General features: G+C 40.4%; 1 protein-coding gene across 1 annotated transcript; it reads left to right on the forward strand.

Annotated features, from left to right (window-relative positions):
- Positions 1-80: 80 nt before the first annotated feature.
- TOPBP1 (topoisomerase (DNA) II binding protein 1) lies at positions 81-17,598 on the forward strand (the record flags this gene model as incomplete). Its single annotated transcript, XM_009870966.1, has 20 exons — positions 81-161; positions 1,499-1,633; positions 2,106-2,249; positions 2,886-3,067; positions 3,207-3,400; positions 4,189-4,365; positions 4,985-5,154; positions 5,687-5,850; positions 6,360-6,607; positions 6,887-7,206; positions 7,744-7,916; positions 8,892-9,103; positions 10,441-10,727; positions 11,628-11,789; positions 12,784-12,893; positions 13,759-13,882; positions 14,262-14,411; positions 14,905-15,013; positions 15,520-15,712; positions 17,372-17,598. Coding segments are annotated over exons 1-20 (3,562 nt in total), but the record flags the coding sequence as incomplete, so codon positions are not given.
- Between the last annotated feature and the right edge of the window lie 189 nt (positions 17,599-17,787).

The raw sequence follows: 17,787 nt of genomic DNA on the forward strand, positions 1-17,787 counted from the left end.
CCCGGTGTGAGGAGGGGGGCGGTTCCGGGCTGCGCTCAGAGCCGTGGGGAGGCTTACCGGGTTTTGCTTCTCTTAAAAGGATGAAAGGTAGCAAGGAGCCGTTTTTTGTGAAATTCGTAAAGTCCTCCGGGAGCTCAGAGTATTTTCTTAAAGCTCTTGAGGTAAGTAGGTTTGATCGCCTTTCTCTGAGCTTGCGGAATTCTGTCTGATGGATTTCTGTGGCTATCGAGGTTCAGGGCTGGGCCACTAAACCCTGACAGAGGCTCTCAGTGATGCCTCCCCGGAGAGGTAACAGGGGAACCAGGCTGGGAAAAATAGAACACCAAACCTGAACCAGTTGAGTGAGATAGGGAATAATACTAGCAATGACAGCTATATACAGATACAAACGAGTATGTAAATATATTCAAAGGTACAAACAAATATGTTAATACAGAACCCACACCTTCCAGATGGCAACCAGGTCCCAAGCAGACAAGTCCCAGGCCAGACTTGGCAGCAGATGGGAGCAACCCAGGCCCAGAGTCTAAATGACAGTCCCCCCCAGAAAAAAACAGAAAAGGAAACCTTTTCTGGGGAGGCCAGCAGAGGTGACTTGTCCTGACAAACAGTGCTCCTCTGCGGTGTGACAACAGGAGGCAGGAACACCTGCAGCACAGGGAGAACCAAGGAACAGCCCATGCTAATCCTTCCAGCACAGCAAGGAATCTCAAACCAGGACAGTAGTTGACTGAGCTGTAGCTTATATGCATGCATCTGGAAATCAAGCTAGTTCTGTAATAGAAGTGTTCAGTGTTTATTAAAGTTTGTTGAACAAGAACTATATTGTTGAAGAAATTACTTTCTGAGCAGGAAACAATTATAATTTCAAAACTTATTGACATTTAGTGAAGTGACATGTAGCTTGGAAGGCCAGAATGGTGCTCACCCATCTAAGCACTAACCAGACTTAGGAACAACACTGACTGTTTTCCATGTTGAGAGGTTAGGGGGAGCTGAAGGCACTATGTGGCAGAATGATCTAAACACGAGGAAAAACTTCTTTACCATGAGGGTGACAGAGCACTGGAACAGGCTGCCCAAAGCAATTGTAGAATCTCCTTTGGAAACATTCAAAACGTGCCTGGATGTGTTCCTGTGCGATCTATTCGAGGTGATACTGCTCTGGCAGGGAGGGTTGGACTAGGTGATCTTCAGAGGTCCCTTCCAATCCCCACTTCTCTATGATTCTGTGATCTCTGGAGGTCCCTTCCAACTTCAGCGATTCTGTGATTCTGTGTGACTCTGTGATCAGGTCCTGAAAATTTGTGTGACGAACATTTGAGTGTTGTGAAGACTTGAGGGAATAAGGGGGCAGCCCTTTCTTCTGCCAATAGAGACTTGCCTGGCAGCTTTTTTGTGAGCTCTTTCAAGTAGATATACTTCTGTAGTTTCCACAGGATTAGCTATCTGTGATTTGTTAATTAAATAAATGTTGCTGTGTGCCATTTCCCTGCAGTCTATAAAAGAATTTCAGTCCGAAAAACATCTCCAGATCCTTGAAGAAGAAACAGCACTCACTATAAAAGAAAATGACAAATCACTTTACATCTGTGATCCTTTTAGAGGCGTTGTTTTCAATCATCTTAAAAAGGTATGGTACCCATCAACTGCCAGCTATATTCTTTTCTAGAGGCACTCCTGGCCATCCCTGCACTCTGTACGTTCTTCCTTTTTGCACTGAATATGACAGTGTGAAGTATTTGCAATAAAATCTTTAAAACTTCACTGCATCCTGTGTTTAGGGAAGAAGATGGCTGGCAAAGTGTAAGGATTGTTTTGAAGCAGGTGATAAAATAAGTGGTATGGTCAGTGCTGACTTTCCTGGAATCACTAAGCTGGCTCTCTCACTTTTTTACCTCCCAAGTACCGTGGCAAAGACAGACTGGAATTCCCTGGCATCTGCAGGATTGTGCTGTAAATCTGCAGCTGGAAGTAAAACCAAAACTGAAAGACAAAGGGCGCTGCCTTCCTCAGGATTCAGGAACAAGGAAAGCCCTCCTTATACCAGCATACCTTCTGCTAACTTTCTTTGGTTGTATTTTTCCCCTGTTACTGTACTGCAGCTCGGTTGTAGGATTGTTGGCCCGCAGGCTGTCCTGTACTGCATGCAGTCGCAGCGCTGCGTCCCGAGAGCTGAGTACCCCGTGTACAACATGACCATGGCCGATGTGACAGTGTCCTGTACCAGCCTGGAAAAAGACATTCGGGTAATGCCTTGTAGTTTAGGCAGAGTTATATGGAGAAGGTGGGGGCGTTGTAAGTGTACGTAGTATATAACAGTGCATGCAGTGGTTTTATCTATGCATGCCCACATATATTTTACATAAGCATGTATATAATCATCTAAAATTTCAGCTGTCTCAGTATGGGAGTAAATGCACGCTTTAGGGATTTTTATTAACTTGCTAGTTTATCTGCATCTACAGTGCGACAGACAACATGCTTTATTTCCAGTTACTCAAAGGTACCTGGTAAAGAAAAGTCAGCCATGGTTTAAATAGTTTCTCTTAAAAATTTTGTTTTTTATTTATTCCAATATCTCTTTCTAATTTATGCTACCTTAAATGTCAACCATCCATAAAATTTTACTAATACATTATAATTGCAGTATTTTTATTAAGGGTACGCATAATATTCAGCTTATCATAAGTACAAATAAAATTGAAATGATACTTGGTGGTTTTTACAGCTTCCATATAGATATCCATTTCGTATTTTTGGACTGTTTTTTAGGAGAAACCATAGACAACTGAAATCTAAGATTTTGTTAATGCCGAATGTGAGTGTGGTGTAGGTAATTTCATTTTTCTTGATAATTTCTTGTAATTTTTTTCCCCACCTAGGAAGAAGTTCATAAATATGTGCAGATGATGGGTGGATGTGTGTACAGAGACCTCAATGTGTCAGTAACTCATCTGATAGCTGGAGAAGTTGGCAGCAAGAAATACTTAGTAGCTGCTTCTCTGAAAAAACCTATTTTACTTCCTTCTTGGGTTAAGGCACTGTGGGATAAGTCTCAGCAAAGGTATAAAAAAACAAAACTGTTTTTTTGTTATGGGGACTGGTAATTGTTAGGGTGACACAGATTACTTATTCTGGTTGATTTTACTTGGCAGAAAAAGATATTTTCTTTCTTTTTATTTTTCTCTCTTTCATTCCTCTAGCATAATGAGGTACACGGATGTTAACATGGAGGACTACGCTTGCCCCGTGTTCCTCGGCTGTACGATTTGCGTGACTGGCTTAAGCAGCTCGGACAGGAAGGAAGTCCAGCGCCTCACTGCTGAACATGGCGGGCAATATACCGGGCAGCTCAAGATGAACGAATGCACCCACCTCATAGTTCAGGAGCCAAAAGGTAGAACTTACAGAGTAAATACTATTTTTCACTTCTTGAGTTAACTCTTGAACCTAAGAGTTCAAACGGTCTGTGTGTCTGCTTCCGTGTTGCTCTTACTACTGCTGTTTAGGGAATCACTGTTGATGAGAGGAGTAGCATGGAGCTTTGCTCTAAAGGTATGAGAAGAGATCAAGAGTTGAAAAACAGAGACCTAGATGGTATTTAAGGGAACAATCGTGGAGGGGATGGAAGAATAATTCAAAACTAAGTTTTTGGGAGAGCTGGACAGGACTTAATTTATATGCTGATTGAAATTGTATTGTGGACTAATGATTTTTAAGTCATTTATTCTTTGTGCCTTCTGAACTCCATACTGAGATAAAATGACAGGTCCTTTCTTTCCTCTTGGGAAGATGAAAGGATTGTATTTTCATTGCGAGAAGAATGGGAAGGGTTTTCTGTTTTCCCCAACTGCCATTCACATCTCTATGAGGATATACCCTGGGACTTCTTAAACTCTTTTTTCTGTTTTGGAAAGATTTAAAGCCTTTTTTTTTTTCTTTTTTCTTTAGTGCTCTGTCGTACTCTGCCCATGAGCTAGCCATCAGTGAGATTTTTTGCTCTAACTTCATTTAGGGAATAAATAAGCAGCTTATCAGAGCAGTCCAGGATATCACAACTTCCATATCGCAATCAGTTATTTGAATTTTCAGACTTTCTTAACATCCAGCCATCTTTCAGCTGTCACCCTGTGAAGCATTAGCCTTTTAGTGACTTGCGTTTTTTATTGTGTTTACATTTGAAAGGTCAGAAGTATGAATGCGCCAAAAAATGGAACGTGCACTGCGTGTCTCTGCAGTGGTTTTCTGACAGCATTGAGAAAGGCTTCTGTCAGGATGAGGCAATTTATAAAGTAGAAGCTGGATCAAAACTGAGTAACCCCAGTACATCAACACCTGCGAATCATGCCAGCAAGCTCGATAGTAAGTAAGACATTTTAAAATATGCTAAAGTAAGGTAGGAAACATTTTTAGTAAGGAGGAAGAACTGTTTTTAAATTAGTAGGGTGCTGGTTTGGCAGTCTGGGTTCTGATTGTGCTTATGCGTAACACACAACAGATTACTTTATACACATTGAAATTCCAACACGTGTAGACTTAAAACATGTAAGCGTTTACGTTTAAACTTGAATCGCACGTATGATTGCCTAAGAGTCAGTGGTGTGTATCTAAGTCCTAAAAAAGCATGATGGTTCCTACAGTTGTAGTTTAAAATGAGTGTCTGTTACGAATTTAATCTTACAGTACTTTTAGGGGAGAAAACAAATGCTGTTGTTGTTTTGTTTTGTTTTTTTCTTTGACATCCATTTGGGAATCAACAGAAGACACATAAGCACGCTTGGCAGTCAGCCCATGTTCAATTCTGTGTGTAAATAAAGCCCTTGGTTTAACCAAGGTTACACTTACCTTACTTATTCTTCATCCTTTTTCATTTCCTTCTAGCACAACAAAATCACACATGGTTGGTTTTGTGTTTTTTTTAGCAGAGCAGCAACGAGATGTGAGCCAAAACTAACACATGCTTTTTTAATTTCCTTTAAAGATCATACCCTTTCGGACGTCAGCCACATTTCCAATATCAATTTGAGTGGTGTTAATGAAACCACGTGTAGTTCTGCTATGAGTAGCAGCCTGGATCCTCATCCTGATGAGCTGGAAAACTTGGATATAAGTTCTTTTCATGCCCCTGAAGATTTGTTAGACGGGTGTCGAGTATGTTTAACAATACATATTTTGAAATGTTCGTACTTAAGCCTGTGGAAGCAACTAGGTTGAAACTCTGGCAATTGCTCCTTGAGTAAATTGTTGTTTCCACAGTCAGGAGCAAATGCCAGATTTATTTTGTGTCCACATGCTGTAGCTTGGGTGTGTGTCTACATTTATGTGTGTGTGTGTGTATAGTTGTATTAAGTATGTAGTACAAATATAAATTTAAACATATATATGTAAACACTGTAGTGAATGGGCTCTAGAATTGGTGTCTGAGTTTGGGTGGGGGATTTTGTGTTGTACAGCTTTGGCTGGTGATTCATTCCATTAGTAATATTGAAATTTTGCTAGATTAATTTGCAAAGAAGTTAATCCAATTCTAAATGCTTCACTTTGTTGCTGCTTCTCAGAAGCAGCAGTACTAGGTTCTGTGTTCTACAGCGGTCAAATCAAATTTACCAAAATATCTTGCTCATTTTTTATTCTGTGGTAATTTTTTTTCAAAGCCTTTTTTGTTGGTGTGTTCTCTTTGTAGATCTATCTGTGTGGCTTCAGTGGCAGGAAGTTGGACAAGATGAGGCGACTCATTAATTGTGGTGGTGGTGTTCGATTTAACCAACTTAATGAAGATGTTACCCATGTCATTTGGGGGGAAAATAATGATGAGCTGAAACACTTTTTGGATAAGAAAGCTCACAGGTTGTGATAACCATATTGCTTAAGGTCTATTTCTGCCCTGTTTTCTGTCTCCCACAAACTTGTAAATAGAAAAACATGTATCGATTTGAAAATCCTCAATAGTTCTTGATTTAAACCAGAAGCCCTACAGCTAGTATTCATAAGTACACCCTCGTGTGCCCTTGAATAATGTAGTTCTCTGGTTAGCCATAAATCACCTCAGTAAATAGAAAAATTCTTACTGGCAAAAAGAGGTGTTAGCATGTATTTGTTAATATATAGACGGGAAAGAATTTGGCAACCCAGAAGTGGTGGATAGAATTTACTTAAAATGAGTATGAAAATCTCTATTCTCAGACAGAGACCATTAAAAAAAAATAAATTTTGAGGTTTGTAAAGTGCTCAGAGCTTGGTTAGTATTGGAGGTACAAACTTCAGGTGTGTGTATATACTGGTATTTGCAGAGGGGAAAAAGAAGAACCACAATTCTGAAACCCACTGTAACTTGTTTGTACGATTCTATTTTATAGGCCTCATGTAGTGACAGCAAAATGGTTGCTGGAGTCATTTAGTAAAGGTTATCTACATCCAGTGGAGCAATATATCCCTCCAAACTACCAGCTGTTAGAGAACCCAATTTTGGAGCAACCTGGAAAGAAGTCAGTTCTTCTCAAAAATAGCAATCTCATGAAGAAAGAAGCTGTGAATGTTACAAAGCACCAGAAAGCTGCTGAAGATTACTTCCTCTCTCAATATATAAATAATGATTCTACATTAGGTACGTTCTAGGCTCAGCATACCCTAGGAAGTTTACCTGCTTATAATAAGTATTTGAGTTTTGCAGCATTTGCTTATTTAAAAGCTGACTGCATCTAGCTTCCACGTTGTGTTTTAGAAATCAAATTTAAACAGGCCTGTATAGAGCAGTTTTTAACTAAAACCTGGCTGGAAACAGCAGAATGGTGTAATTTCATCATGGAACTATTCTGAGTTGTCACTGATGTCCATGTCAAGCAGTTAGTATATTTGGTGGGTATTTTTTTTTTCCCTCTTTCAGATGAAGTTGAAAAATTAACTTCCGGAACCTTTGATGACGTTACTCACTTGACTGATCAAGGAGAGAGTTACTCTTCTGCCTATAACGTTTCTATGGGAGAGTCTTCTGCACTGGCTGGAGGAGGCATATTTACCAGAAAGAGATTTCTTCTTTTGGGCTTTGAAGAGGAGGACGACTGCTGCATCGCAGACCTCATAAAGGAGAACGCTGGGAAAATCCTGCCGCCGCAAAGCAGAACCATCGCAGACTATGCTGTGGTGCCTCTGCTGGGCTGCACGGTGAAGGTGACTGTTGGCGACGTTGTCACAGATACGTGGCTGGTAAGGGGGTTACGCTTTCAGTTCCACAAGTAAATCTACATTAGAAATAATGATTACCTTTGATGTCTTTGTACTTATTTTCTTGATTTGTGCTTTTTAGTTTTGTAACTTGTGGCAAAAGAACACATCAGCATTATAGCTTAAAAGGCAGAAAATACTAACCCTTGTTTGCCAAGAGTGGGCACATGATATAGACTATCCACTGTTAAGTATTTTTCAGTAATAGGTAACTTTCTGTGAAATAGAACGACACAGACCCTCAGATCACACCTCTAATTTAAGGTAGCCTTCAGGGTTGGAAGAGTAGTAACTGGGAAGTTTAGAGTAATGCCTTAGTTTGTCAAACCTGACAAAAGTAAAACAATCTAGAAAAGAATTTGTCTGATTCAGTAGGAAATAATTTTTATCAGATGTAATTGTGGAAGCAGGATCGATTATTGCCAAGTCCGTAAGTGCTCTTGTACAGTTGCTAAAATACTGTTGTCTTTGTGGCTGTTGGGTTTGATTTGCCTTTTTATCTCTTTCACCTTCTTTAAGAAAACCTGTGTGGAACAGCAGCTCCTTTTAGATCCTCAGTCCAACCCACTTTTCACACCAGTCCCAGTAATGGAAGGAGTTACACCCCTGGAAAACTGCGTTCTTTCTTTTAGCCAATTCACTGGCGCAGAGAGAAACTCCCTGGTTTATCTGGCAGGACTGCTGGGAGCCAGGTACGTCTCCTGTCACCGTTTCTTCTTGTTCTTAGCCAGTGTGATGAAATCCATTATGCATTTAATTTCTTCTCTTATAGGAGTAACAAATATTAGAGTTCAAGCTCTTTTGGATTCTATTAATTTACAAAACCTAGTGCTGAAGCAGTGAGGTGTTATTATATCATTTGTTTTTCTGAAGCAGTGAGGTGTTATTATATCATTTGTTTTTCTGTTCTTTAGAGAACTGCAGTCAGTATTCACACAGCCTAATTTCTACAAGAGCACAGTCTCATATTTCCCAGTGACTGAGTCTCAGTACTTTTTTTCTTCTGTTCTAGAACAGTGCAAAAAATGTCTGGTTTTCAGCGATCGGGTCTTCTGAGTTGCCCTTCAGCTGTCCAGAGACAGGCTGTTGTTCCTCTTCCTCAGTACTATCTGGTTCAACCTCACAACTGGTGATAGTGCACCATTCCTTAGAGGCTGGGATGGTGAATTACTTGCTCCCAATTCATCAAGATCTTTGAAAAACATTAAGAAAAATGTGTTTAGTCATGAAGTGGCAAAATTGTACAGCTTGGAGTATCATTTGATTGGATTTGTAGACTGTTTGGACTAAATTCTTTGCCAGTGAGTTCTCAGTCTTTTTGAAAGATTGGGTCCTTGATGGCAAGAGAAAAACTCTAATATAAAAAAATAAGTATTATTCATTTGGAAACAATGCTTGTTGGCTCCAGAAAGGAATCTAGCCTGTCCCATTAATTTTGCAGAGGGATGTTAGGCCCAGTGTATGATTTGGAAATGGGATACATGAGGACCGTTGGAGTATGAGAAATGTTACGTTCTCAGTATCCTGGAAGCCCAATGAAAGTGGATGGCCTTAGATAATTTCACTGGTTCTTTTTCTGTCGATCGAATGTATTTTGTGGTAGTGTAAACATGCCCTAGATTAATTTTGTTTATGACTAAACAAATGTTTTGTTAATTTAATTTTAGAGTCCAAGAATTCTTTGTGCGGAAAGCCAATGCCAAAAAGGGAATGTTTGCCAGCACCCATCTCGTGGCAAGAGAACCGGATGGTTCCAAGTATGAAGCTGCAAAGAAGTGGAATTTGCCAGCAGTCACTGTCCCTTGGCTTTTGCAGTCTGCAAGGACAGGAAAGAGAGCAGATGAAAGCAAGTTCTTGGTTGAAAATGCAGAGACTGAAGGTTGGTTATTAGCAAGGTTGTATCTGGACTGTTGGTTCATGGTATAGAAGGCAGGTATAAGGATTTCTTTTTTCCTATCATCTTTGAAGTACTAGTGATAAAGGATGTTTTTCCAAGTATTTCTTCCATGTTTTTTTTCCTGCTGTAGCCAATTATAGAAATGATGTTTTGCACTTTCTGCAAGTCTCTTGGAGCTAGTGGAGTCTTGTGGTTATCAGTCAGGTGGAAATTGAGCTCAGTGTCTCAGCTTTGTCCTTTCTGACCCAGATGCTGCTCTGTAGGTTGTGTGGGAATCAATGATAGATCCCACTCATATCTTCACACTCGTTGGTCTGCAATGATGTGACGCCACTCTGTTCAGTCCTTCATGCCTACTTCACCTTCTGATGCTTCTGCTCCCTTTCCAGTTATTTCATACCTTTTATTTGGCAATATTTCTTCCATAGAATCATAGAATGGCCTAGGCTGGAAGGGTCCTTAGAGATCATGTAATCCAACCTCCCTGTCATGGGCAGGGACGCCTCTCAACTAGATCACATGGGGACTGAACAGAGTTCCATATTAAGATGCAGGCTACAGTGATTTAATGCTGAATGTTAGCAGGCCTTTTTTACCAGCACCTTTGTGAATTAATTACAGGGGTCACTAAGTCAGAGGACAAAAGGTACGTTGTTGGCATAGGCACATCTTATCTGTAGATTACATTTTTAAGGAGAAAAAGGAGTGGGGAAACAAGCAGTAAAATATAAAAGCAATTATTGTACTAATCTTTTAGCTATAGAGATGACTCATGCCTCTCTAGAAATGCTGGGTAACCTTTAAGGGCTTATTCCTGGCTAAAATCTTGATCCTGTTAATCTAAAGGCATAAGGGACTGGAAGCATGTACAGTGACCTAAGGAGGGGTGAATCATGAATACAAAAGAAATTTTACATTATATGGGAAGTAAGGAGTTACTTTTAACATCAGAAAGGAAGGATTTGTTGCATATTACGTCTTTTTCTTGGACTGGTATTGTGATAGACATTGTACAACCTAGGTGAGCTATACATGCACGTGTAGAACTGCAAACAGGTTGCTCCTTCTTCAGACACTTAGGTCAAGCTCAGCACCAGTGTAATTCAAACTAAGTAGTTAAATGGAAGAGATGCTTAAGATACTGGCTTTTTAAATCTGAATATCAGTTTAGAACATTTATTAGGGGGGATATGAATGATTTTTTTTAGGGAAAGAAAGGGCAGGTGAACTTTCCGTTGCTTAAATAAAAGCATATGCAAGACCTGTGTTCAAGTGAAAAATGAGATTGCTTGCTTATGTTTCCATTGTTTCTTTTGAAGATGAGAGTTCCATTACTCAGCTTAGCAAGACACCAGCAGCTGGTAAATCTCCCAATCCAGAACAACCGACGTACCTCCTTGAAGTTGGAAAACAAACAGCTGTGACCCCTCTTGATATCAACAGGTTCCAGAGTAAAGCTTTCCGAACTGTAATCTCTCATCACATTGGGAAGACAACCCCTCTTGCACAGGGGGGACCGCCACAGAAAGAACCATCCTTACATCTTGATACACCATCAAAATTTCTTTCCAAAGACAAGTTATTCAAGCCTTCTTTTGATGTAAAGGTGATGATCTTTGCAAAATTTTTTTAGTCTGCAGAGCCAGTTAAAGACGAACATTAACTTATAACCAGCACAGAAACCTGTAGCTACCCCTTTTTATACCGTTAAGATACAGACTTCCTGACAGGAAAACTAGCTCTGTTATTTATAGTTATTTCTAGTTAATGACCTGTACACTACCTTTATTGACCAGCAGATACTATAACATCCTTAAAGCTCCTTTGTGCCTTCTGCATCACACATTCGTGTGTCCTACACCTCACACAGTACACAATCTGTTCTTTACATCTAAATCCTGAGAAACGTAACAAGAAGTCTTATAGTTGCTCCACATACCTGGAAACAAGCATTTGCTTGTTTTGTGACAAAATGCTGCTTTAACATAATAGCTTTATGGCAACTACAAAACTGTTATTGCAAGTTGAAAAATGCGTTGGGGTTTTGGATTCAGCGTCTCATTCAGAAGACCTCAAAATGCTAGAAAAGCTACTGGTCTTGACATAGAACAAAGAAACCCCTCATGTTTGAAAGGAGCAGATAAAATCACATCCTCACATGCAACTCTTGTGGTGGGAGGTATTAGTAAATTAAAGTAATTGGCTGAGGTTAGTAATACCTGGGTTTGGCCACTGGCCTTTCCATTGAGGGTGGTTTTCATTGATGGCGGTGAAAAGAGAAATGAATAATCTTCCCAAATTGTTTACGCAGACGCTAAGATTGGAATTGTCTTGCACTGCTTTTGTGCAACGGTACTGCGGTTGCACTCGTTCCCTGCTCCTGTAGTATGCCGTCCTAGTTCAGGAGTACGAAATCTTACTCTAGGCTGTATTTATGAAACTTGCACTTGAGTGCAAATTTTGTAATGTGTTCACGGAACTCAGTCAGTTGCTTATTTTTCGGTAGGACGCTCTGGCAGCTTTGGAAACTCCAAGAGGTCCCGATCAGAAAACCAGGAAGCTGAGCACACCTCTCTCTGAAGTCATCGGCAGAAACTTGAAACTGGCCCTGGCAAACAGCACGAGGCACGCCGCCAACCCACAGCTGGCTGTGGTGCAGCCAGAAGCGGTAGGAGATTTTGGGTTGAGTTTCTGAAGCGTAGGCTTCAATAAGAAAACTCCATGTCTTCCACGATATGAATTACAAAGGAGTTTGAGTTGGGCTTTGCAACATATTTGAGTAGAAAGCTGTATGATTGTGCTTTCTTCAGTGACAGTTAAAAGTAAGGGAGAAGGGTTTCCTCCTAGAAGACAGAGAACTTAAAGAGCTTTTCTGCTGTCTGTACCACTGTCTTGAATATTAAGCAGTCACTCAGTAACTTGAGGAATGTGTGATGAAATTTCCAGACTGAAGAAGGTCCCAAACTCCATATAAGCAGGATTAAATACTTTGAGTCTTGGACTAAAGTCAGTCCTTTTTAAACGCAGGTGTATTTTTTTCTGTTTTCCTCTGTAAGATGCTGCTCTTCTGCCTACTGGGAGGCACCATATGCGATCAGTTGCCTGCCCCCTTACAAAGATACATTGCTTTATCCTTTCCTGTAATCACCTTGCCTCTTCAGTCTGACCTACCTAGTAAAAGAAAACAACGCAGGAGAAAAGGGAGCATTTATATGTATTGCTTGCCATGGTAGTACACTGCTTACTGTAGAAGAGGAGCAAATCAGCTAACAGCCCTCAGCAAAGGAAGGCTGTCACTTCTCATTTTGTAGCTGCTTTTTTTCCCCCCCCACTCCAATACAGTGAAATACTTCTCTTGCATCAAGTTTGATAATTTCCCAATTTCAGCGTGCTCAGTCTGCGAGGGAAAGAGCAAGATACGTTCTGGGGATACCAACTGAGAATGAATCTTTTATCTTTGGGTTCCTAGCATGTGGAATGGTAATAGTGCTTGGGTTTCACCATGGAGTTTGGGAGTAGCAAAAACAGAGAAAACACACCTATCTTAGTTTTGTTATTGTATGTTTTGCTACATGCCACACTAAACATTTAAGTACTTTTGTTACCAATACAGAAACCTTCTAGATATGACTTGCTTGTTTTTACCCCAGCTGCAGGAGCAGGAAGAAGAGCGCAAGCCTTTAGCCAACCTCGTTATCTACGTTAGTAAAAAACTCAGTACAAAGCAAAGCGAGCTGAACGCAGTAGCAGCTTCTCTTGGGGCAGATTACAGGTATTGATGGATACAAACCACTTCTAAGCTTCTGCACTGATGTGACTTCTAATACATAGGAGACTTCCTGAATATCAGATTTCTTTTTTCTCTCATTTGAAGAAAACCATGAAACATGCTTCGCTTTTGAGTAGCTTAAAATTTGCTTTATATTTCAGATGTGGAATCTGATCTGAATTTGTGTTTCTCCCTGGCTCAAAATGAATTATGTTACAGGTTATAAACCTGGTTAAGCGTGCTTAGAAAAGCTTAGGAAAAATACATTGTCGCTAACATTTGTTATTTAGGACAGAATTCTGCTCCTTCTAGGTCTGATTTATATGTTTTGTTGCTGACTTCTGTAATAAGTGTTACCATTCACCGTGTTTATGAGGAAGTTGCCCTTATGTCTGGTAGTAGTTTAGAAATGCTGAAGATACAGCATTAGATAGCAAGTACTACTTTTTATTGGTTTAAATGTTAAAATCCCACATTTTGTTTATTTTGAGCTTCCAGGATCAGTATTTCACTTGAAGCTCAATACAGCAACAAAAGAAAAACTTTGCTTCTCCCCGGTCACACCTTTGCAGAAACTTGATTTGAAACCTCACTTACTTAAATAAAAACAAAACGAAAAAACTGAAACATATGGAAAAGGAGAGGTTTTGCTTATCAGATTTAGTTTTGTTTACTTTGGGAATGCTCAAAAGACCCTGAAGTTGTTCTGTCCTGAAACTTCACGCCTTTTTTGATGAAGAAAGTGGGTTCGTTGCTAGTTAGGCAGAGACTATTATTTTAACGTAAGGGATAGGACAATTTCTGAGCTGGATTTCTGGGACTTTGACAGAAATGGCATCTGCAAGTTGCATTTCAATTTCTGTTCTAGATGGTGCTTTGATGAAACAGTAACACACTTCATCTACAAGGGAGGACAAAATGACAACAATAAGGAGTACAAATCCGTTAAAGAACGGGGCATACACATCGTTTCAGAACACTGGCTTTTAGAGGTATGGAGCTTGCTTTGTTCCCTCATTAAAAGTGAAGGGAAGGAGAGGTTTAAAGCCAGTTCTATGGCAAAACAGTAAATTTTCTGTTTGTATTTAAACTGAACACGTATAGAAACTGATGTTTTGCATCCTGCTTTGAGATTATAAATCGAGCAATTGGTTTTCACTGATGTGCTTTTACTTTGCTCTCCATAAGGAGAAAAATTCTCTTCCATTGAACACTTCTGCTACCTGTTTCCCAGAACAAGAGCCACATTTTTCTCATGTAAAGTACTACTTTCAGTGGTGTTTTCCTTGAACTTTTCTTTTGTTTAGACAGGAAATTTCTTTTATCCTAATCAGTTTCTCATCATTCTTACCTTAACTGATGTTATTACAGAGCGCCCAAGAATACAAACGGCTTCCTGAATCTCTCTATCCTCACACTTACAATCCCAAAATGAGCCTGGACATCAGTGCAACGCAAGATGTCAGGCTCTCCTCCTCCAGTAAACTTCACTCAACTGGAAAACCAGCGGAGGAAAATGAGGTATGATGTGTGATATGAATTCATATTCCATGAAGCAATTTGGATTTACTTAACTTAGAAATAAAAACCACTGATGCTTATTCAGTCATGCCCTGAATCAAGTTTAGGTCATAATTAATAGTAGCTACTGCAGATGGGCCTTAAGGTTTTTCGGCATTTATAATATTCCTTTTCTAGGGCAATGGATGGAAACACAAGGATTTCAGGATGAGAAGTGCTTTCTCAATTGGAAATTATCTAGGTCCAGTCTTTGCCTTCTCTTGTAGGTAACAAGACAGAAGGTGCAAATTTGCTTCAGTAGATATTTAGGCTGTGGAGCAGGTGATGTCACTGACACTGCTGCTCACTGTTGTGCTGTCAGTGCAGTAACAGAAAGGTTAGATGTACTCTAAGGCAAGAATAGTAACCTTCAGAACTTGTACGAGTGTTGAACATGGGTAAAAAGCAAAAAATATCAGTGCTTGACAATTCTTCTCATCTTCATTGGTTTTAGATTATTCCAGTGGATGAGGATTATGCTGAAGATGATCTAACTACTGACCAAATAAAGGAAACTGTTGTTACAGGGGGAGAACAAATTGTAACAAGTGAATCCAAGGGAGGTAAATGTAAATTGCTGTTTACAAAATATTCATGGAGCATCAAACTAGCTATATAAGACTTTCAGAGTTTCAAGTGCCGAGTGTTAAGATCTGGAAGCTACAGGTACCGTATTTATATATAGGTCAAGTACAGCTGTCCCTTATTGTTGTTGGATGAGAGGAAAGGGGTTTGCTGTCAATTTTAAAGACTCTTACAGCCCGTTAGAGTATACCTTTTGTATTATTTATATAAGTGTGTTACAGTAGAATTGTGGATATAAGTTAGAACACGAGCAAATTCAGAAGCGAGACAAATCGCAATTTCTCCTTGTATCTAGGAATAGGTCACTTGGGGCATACATACTTTTTCTAGATTCTTTTTTCCCCAGATATCTTTTTCTCTCCATAACCTATTGTCTTTGTCCCAATATAGGGTTGGTGATAGGAAATTGACTGGAATTTCATTTGCTTTTCACATGTTACAGTATAACAGTCTTGATATTACAAGTTTTATTCCTTCTTTTAAGTTCTAACTCAAGCATTAGAAATGAGAGAAAACTTCCAAAGGCAGCTGCAGGAGATCATGTCTGCCACGTCACTGGTGAAACCACAAGGGCAAAGAGGATCCCTTTCTAGGAGCAGTTTTGATGGTTCTCCCACCACTCCCGATAGCACACGCTCTGTGCGAAATGGCCGCAGCAGGGCCTTGGAAGCCCTAAGGTATTGATTTTTGTGTTTCAAAGTACGTTATTTTGCCCTTCCTGGGCATACTGGACACAGCAGATAAAGTCAGAATGTTATCTTAATTCACAGTGGAGCAGCTATCTTTAATTTTTCAAAAAGCAGAATAGTATGATGGCCTTTTAGTTTCAGGCTGAATTCTGCCAGCTGATTTCTTTCTCTTCAGGTTAGTCTTCTTAGAGATTTTGAAGAAAGCAGCCCTGCAGTATTTCAGTACATACGTGATATACAAGTAATAGGTATTCCTGCAAAACACCTCTGTGAATGTTCCTCCTATTTTCTTTTCTCTCTAAACAGAGAATAGGTTTTGAACTCTAACAATGCTGACCCACAGTGAGAAAGGCATGGAAGCCTTGCTGCAGGGCTTGGTACGGCAGTGCCCCGTGCCTGTCTGGAGGAGCACCAGTACTGGTGGGGTGGGACTCGGAGTGGTGGCATTGCTTGTTGTGTTACGCCTACACCTGCACGTACTGATAATGAACCATCCCTGCAACATATTACTGATAATCAGTAATAAAGTTAGCAAACTGAAACAGGGAAAACAATTTCCATAACCCCCAGACTCCAATGGAGTCAGTTCGGTGAGAAGAAGTGTAATCTTCAGAGTATAATTAGCAATAAGACTTAGCAAATGGTGCCTGAGGTGCCCAGGTAAAGCCACCATCCAGCTTAAACCAGATTAGACCAGCGATGTTAAACATGACAGAAAACGAATGCCTTTTGTCCAGCATTCCTGACCAAGAAACCACAAACCCACACTAGGAAGGCCCAGAGAATACGATAACATGCAGGACAGGTTAGGACACAGTGTTATAATCAGCCATAAACTGCAGCCTCTGAAGAAGTAGCATAACATTTCACATTTCAGGAAATAACACTAACAATAATGATGAAGATGTTGCACTGTACACAAACATGTACAAGCATATAAATATATTTAAAGAATCAAACAAGTATGTTAATACAGAACCCGCACCTTCCAGATGGCAACTGGGTCCCGATCAGACAAGTCCCAGGCTGGACTCGGCAGCAGACAGGAGTGTCCGAGCTCAGAGTCCCAAAGACGGTCTCCCCTTCAAAAAAACCCCCAAAATACTAAGGGGAAACCTTGTACCTGGGGAGGCTGGGGAAGGTTACTTGTCCCGACGAACAGTGCTCCTCTGCAGTGTGAAAACAGGAGGCAGCACAGGGAGAGGTGAGAAACAGCACATACTGATCCTTCCAGCACAGCAGCGCTAATAGGGGCCCTTTTATACCAAGCACATGGGAAGGAACACTGTGATTGGTCCCTTTGGGTCACCTAACCCATCCTGTCCTCCCCGCTGGCTTCAGCCCAGTGTTTATTTGCAAACTTCTAGGATCAGTAAAGATCAGAGAACACTGATTTTGGAATAGTTTATCATCTGCTACTGATATTTTGATTGCCCTTTTTTTCATCCTTGCTGACACTTTGGTGCCCAAAGCCAGACTTGACAGTTGATTTGCTTTTATGCTCAAATTTTCCCCTTTCCCAGCTGTGCTTTCTAATAACAAGGTCACTTGGATGCTACAGTTGCTGTGTCCATTAGCATGCCTGCTAGCATGGCAGTCTCTCGTTACAGAAATGAATATTTGAAGTATCTGTGCTTTTTTCCTTAGGCAGTCCCGTCAGGCACTCGCAGAAGTAAACACAGAACCGTCCCAGAGCGAGCAGATTGTCTGGGATGATCCTACTGCACGGGAGGAGAGAGCAAGGCTTGTTAGCAACTTTCAGTGGCCCAACAGTCCTTCCCAGTACACTGAGCAAGGCCAGAGTAACGCCAGTAAGAATGTGGATGAGTCCGCCTTCAAAGGATCTTCAGCTGCCATGGAGATCGCTGGTACAGGTAAAAACAGAAACACAATATCCTTGTTCCTTGCTCCAGCATCCATTTGATCTTCAGGACTCCTAAAACACAGCAGTGTTTGAATTCTACTTAAAAAAAAAAAGAAGTGAGCACTGTTGGCATTTCTTGAATGCCGAAAATACAATTTTACATCTTTGAGTTTGTCTTGGTTTAGAAGACAGGGGAAAA

This window comes from Apaloderma vittatum, unplaced genomic scaffold (genome assembly GCF_000703405.1).
Source record: "Apaloderma vittatum isolate BGI_N311 unplaced genomic scaffold, ASM70340v1 scaffold19846, whole genome shotgun sequence".
Lineage (NCBI taxonomy): Eukaryota > Metazoa > Chordata > Aves > Trogoniformes > Trogonidae > Apaloderma > Apaloderma vittatum.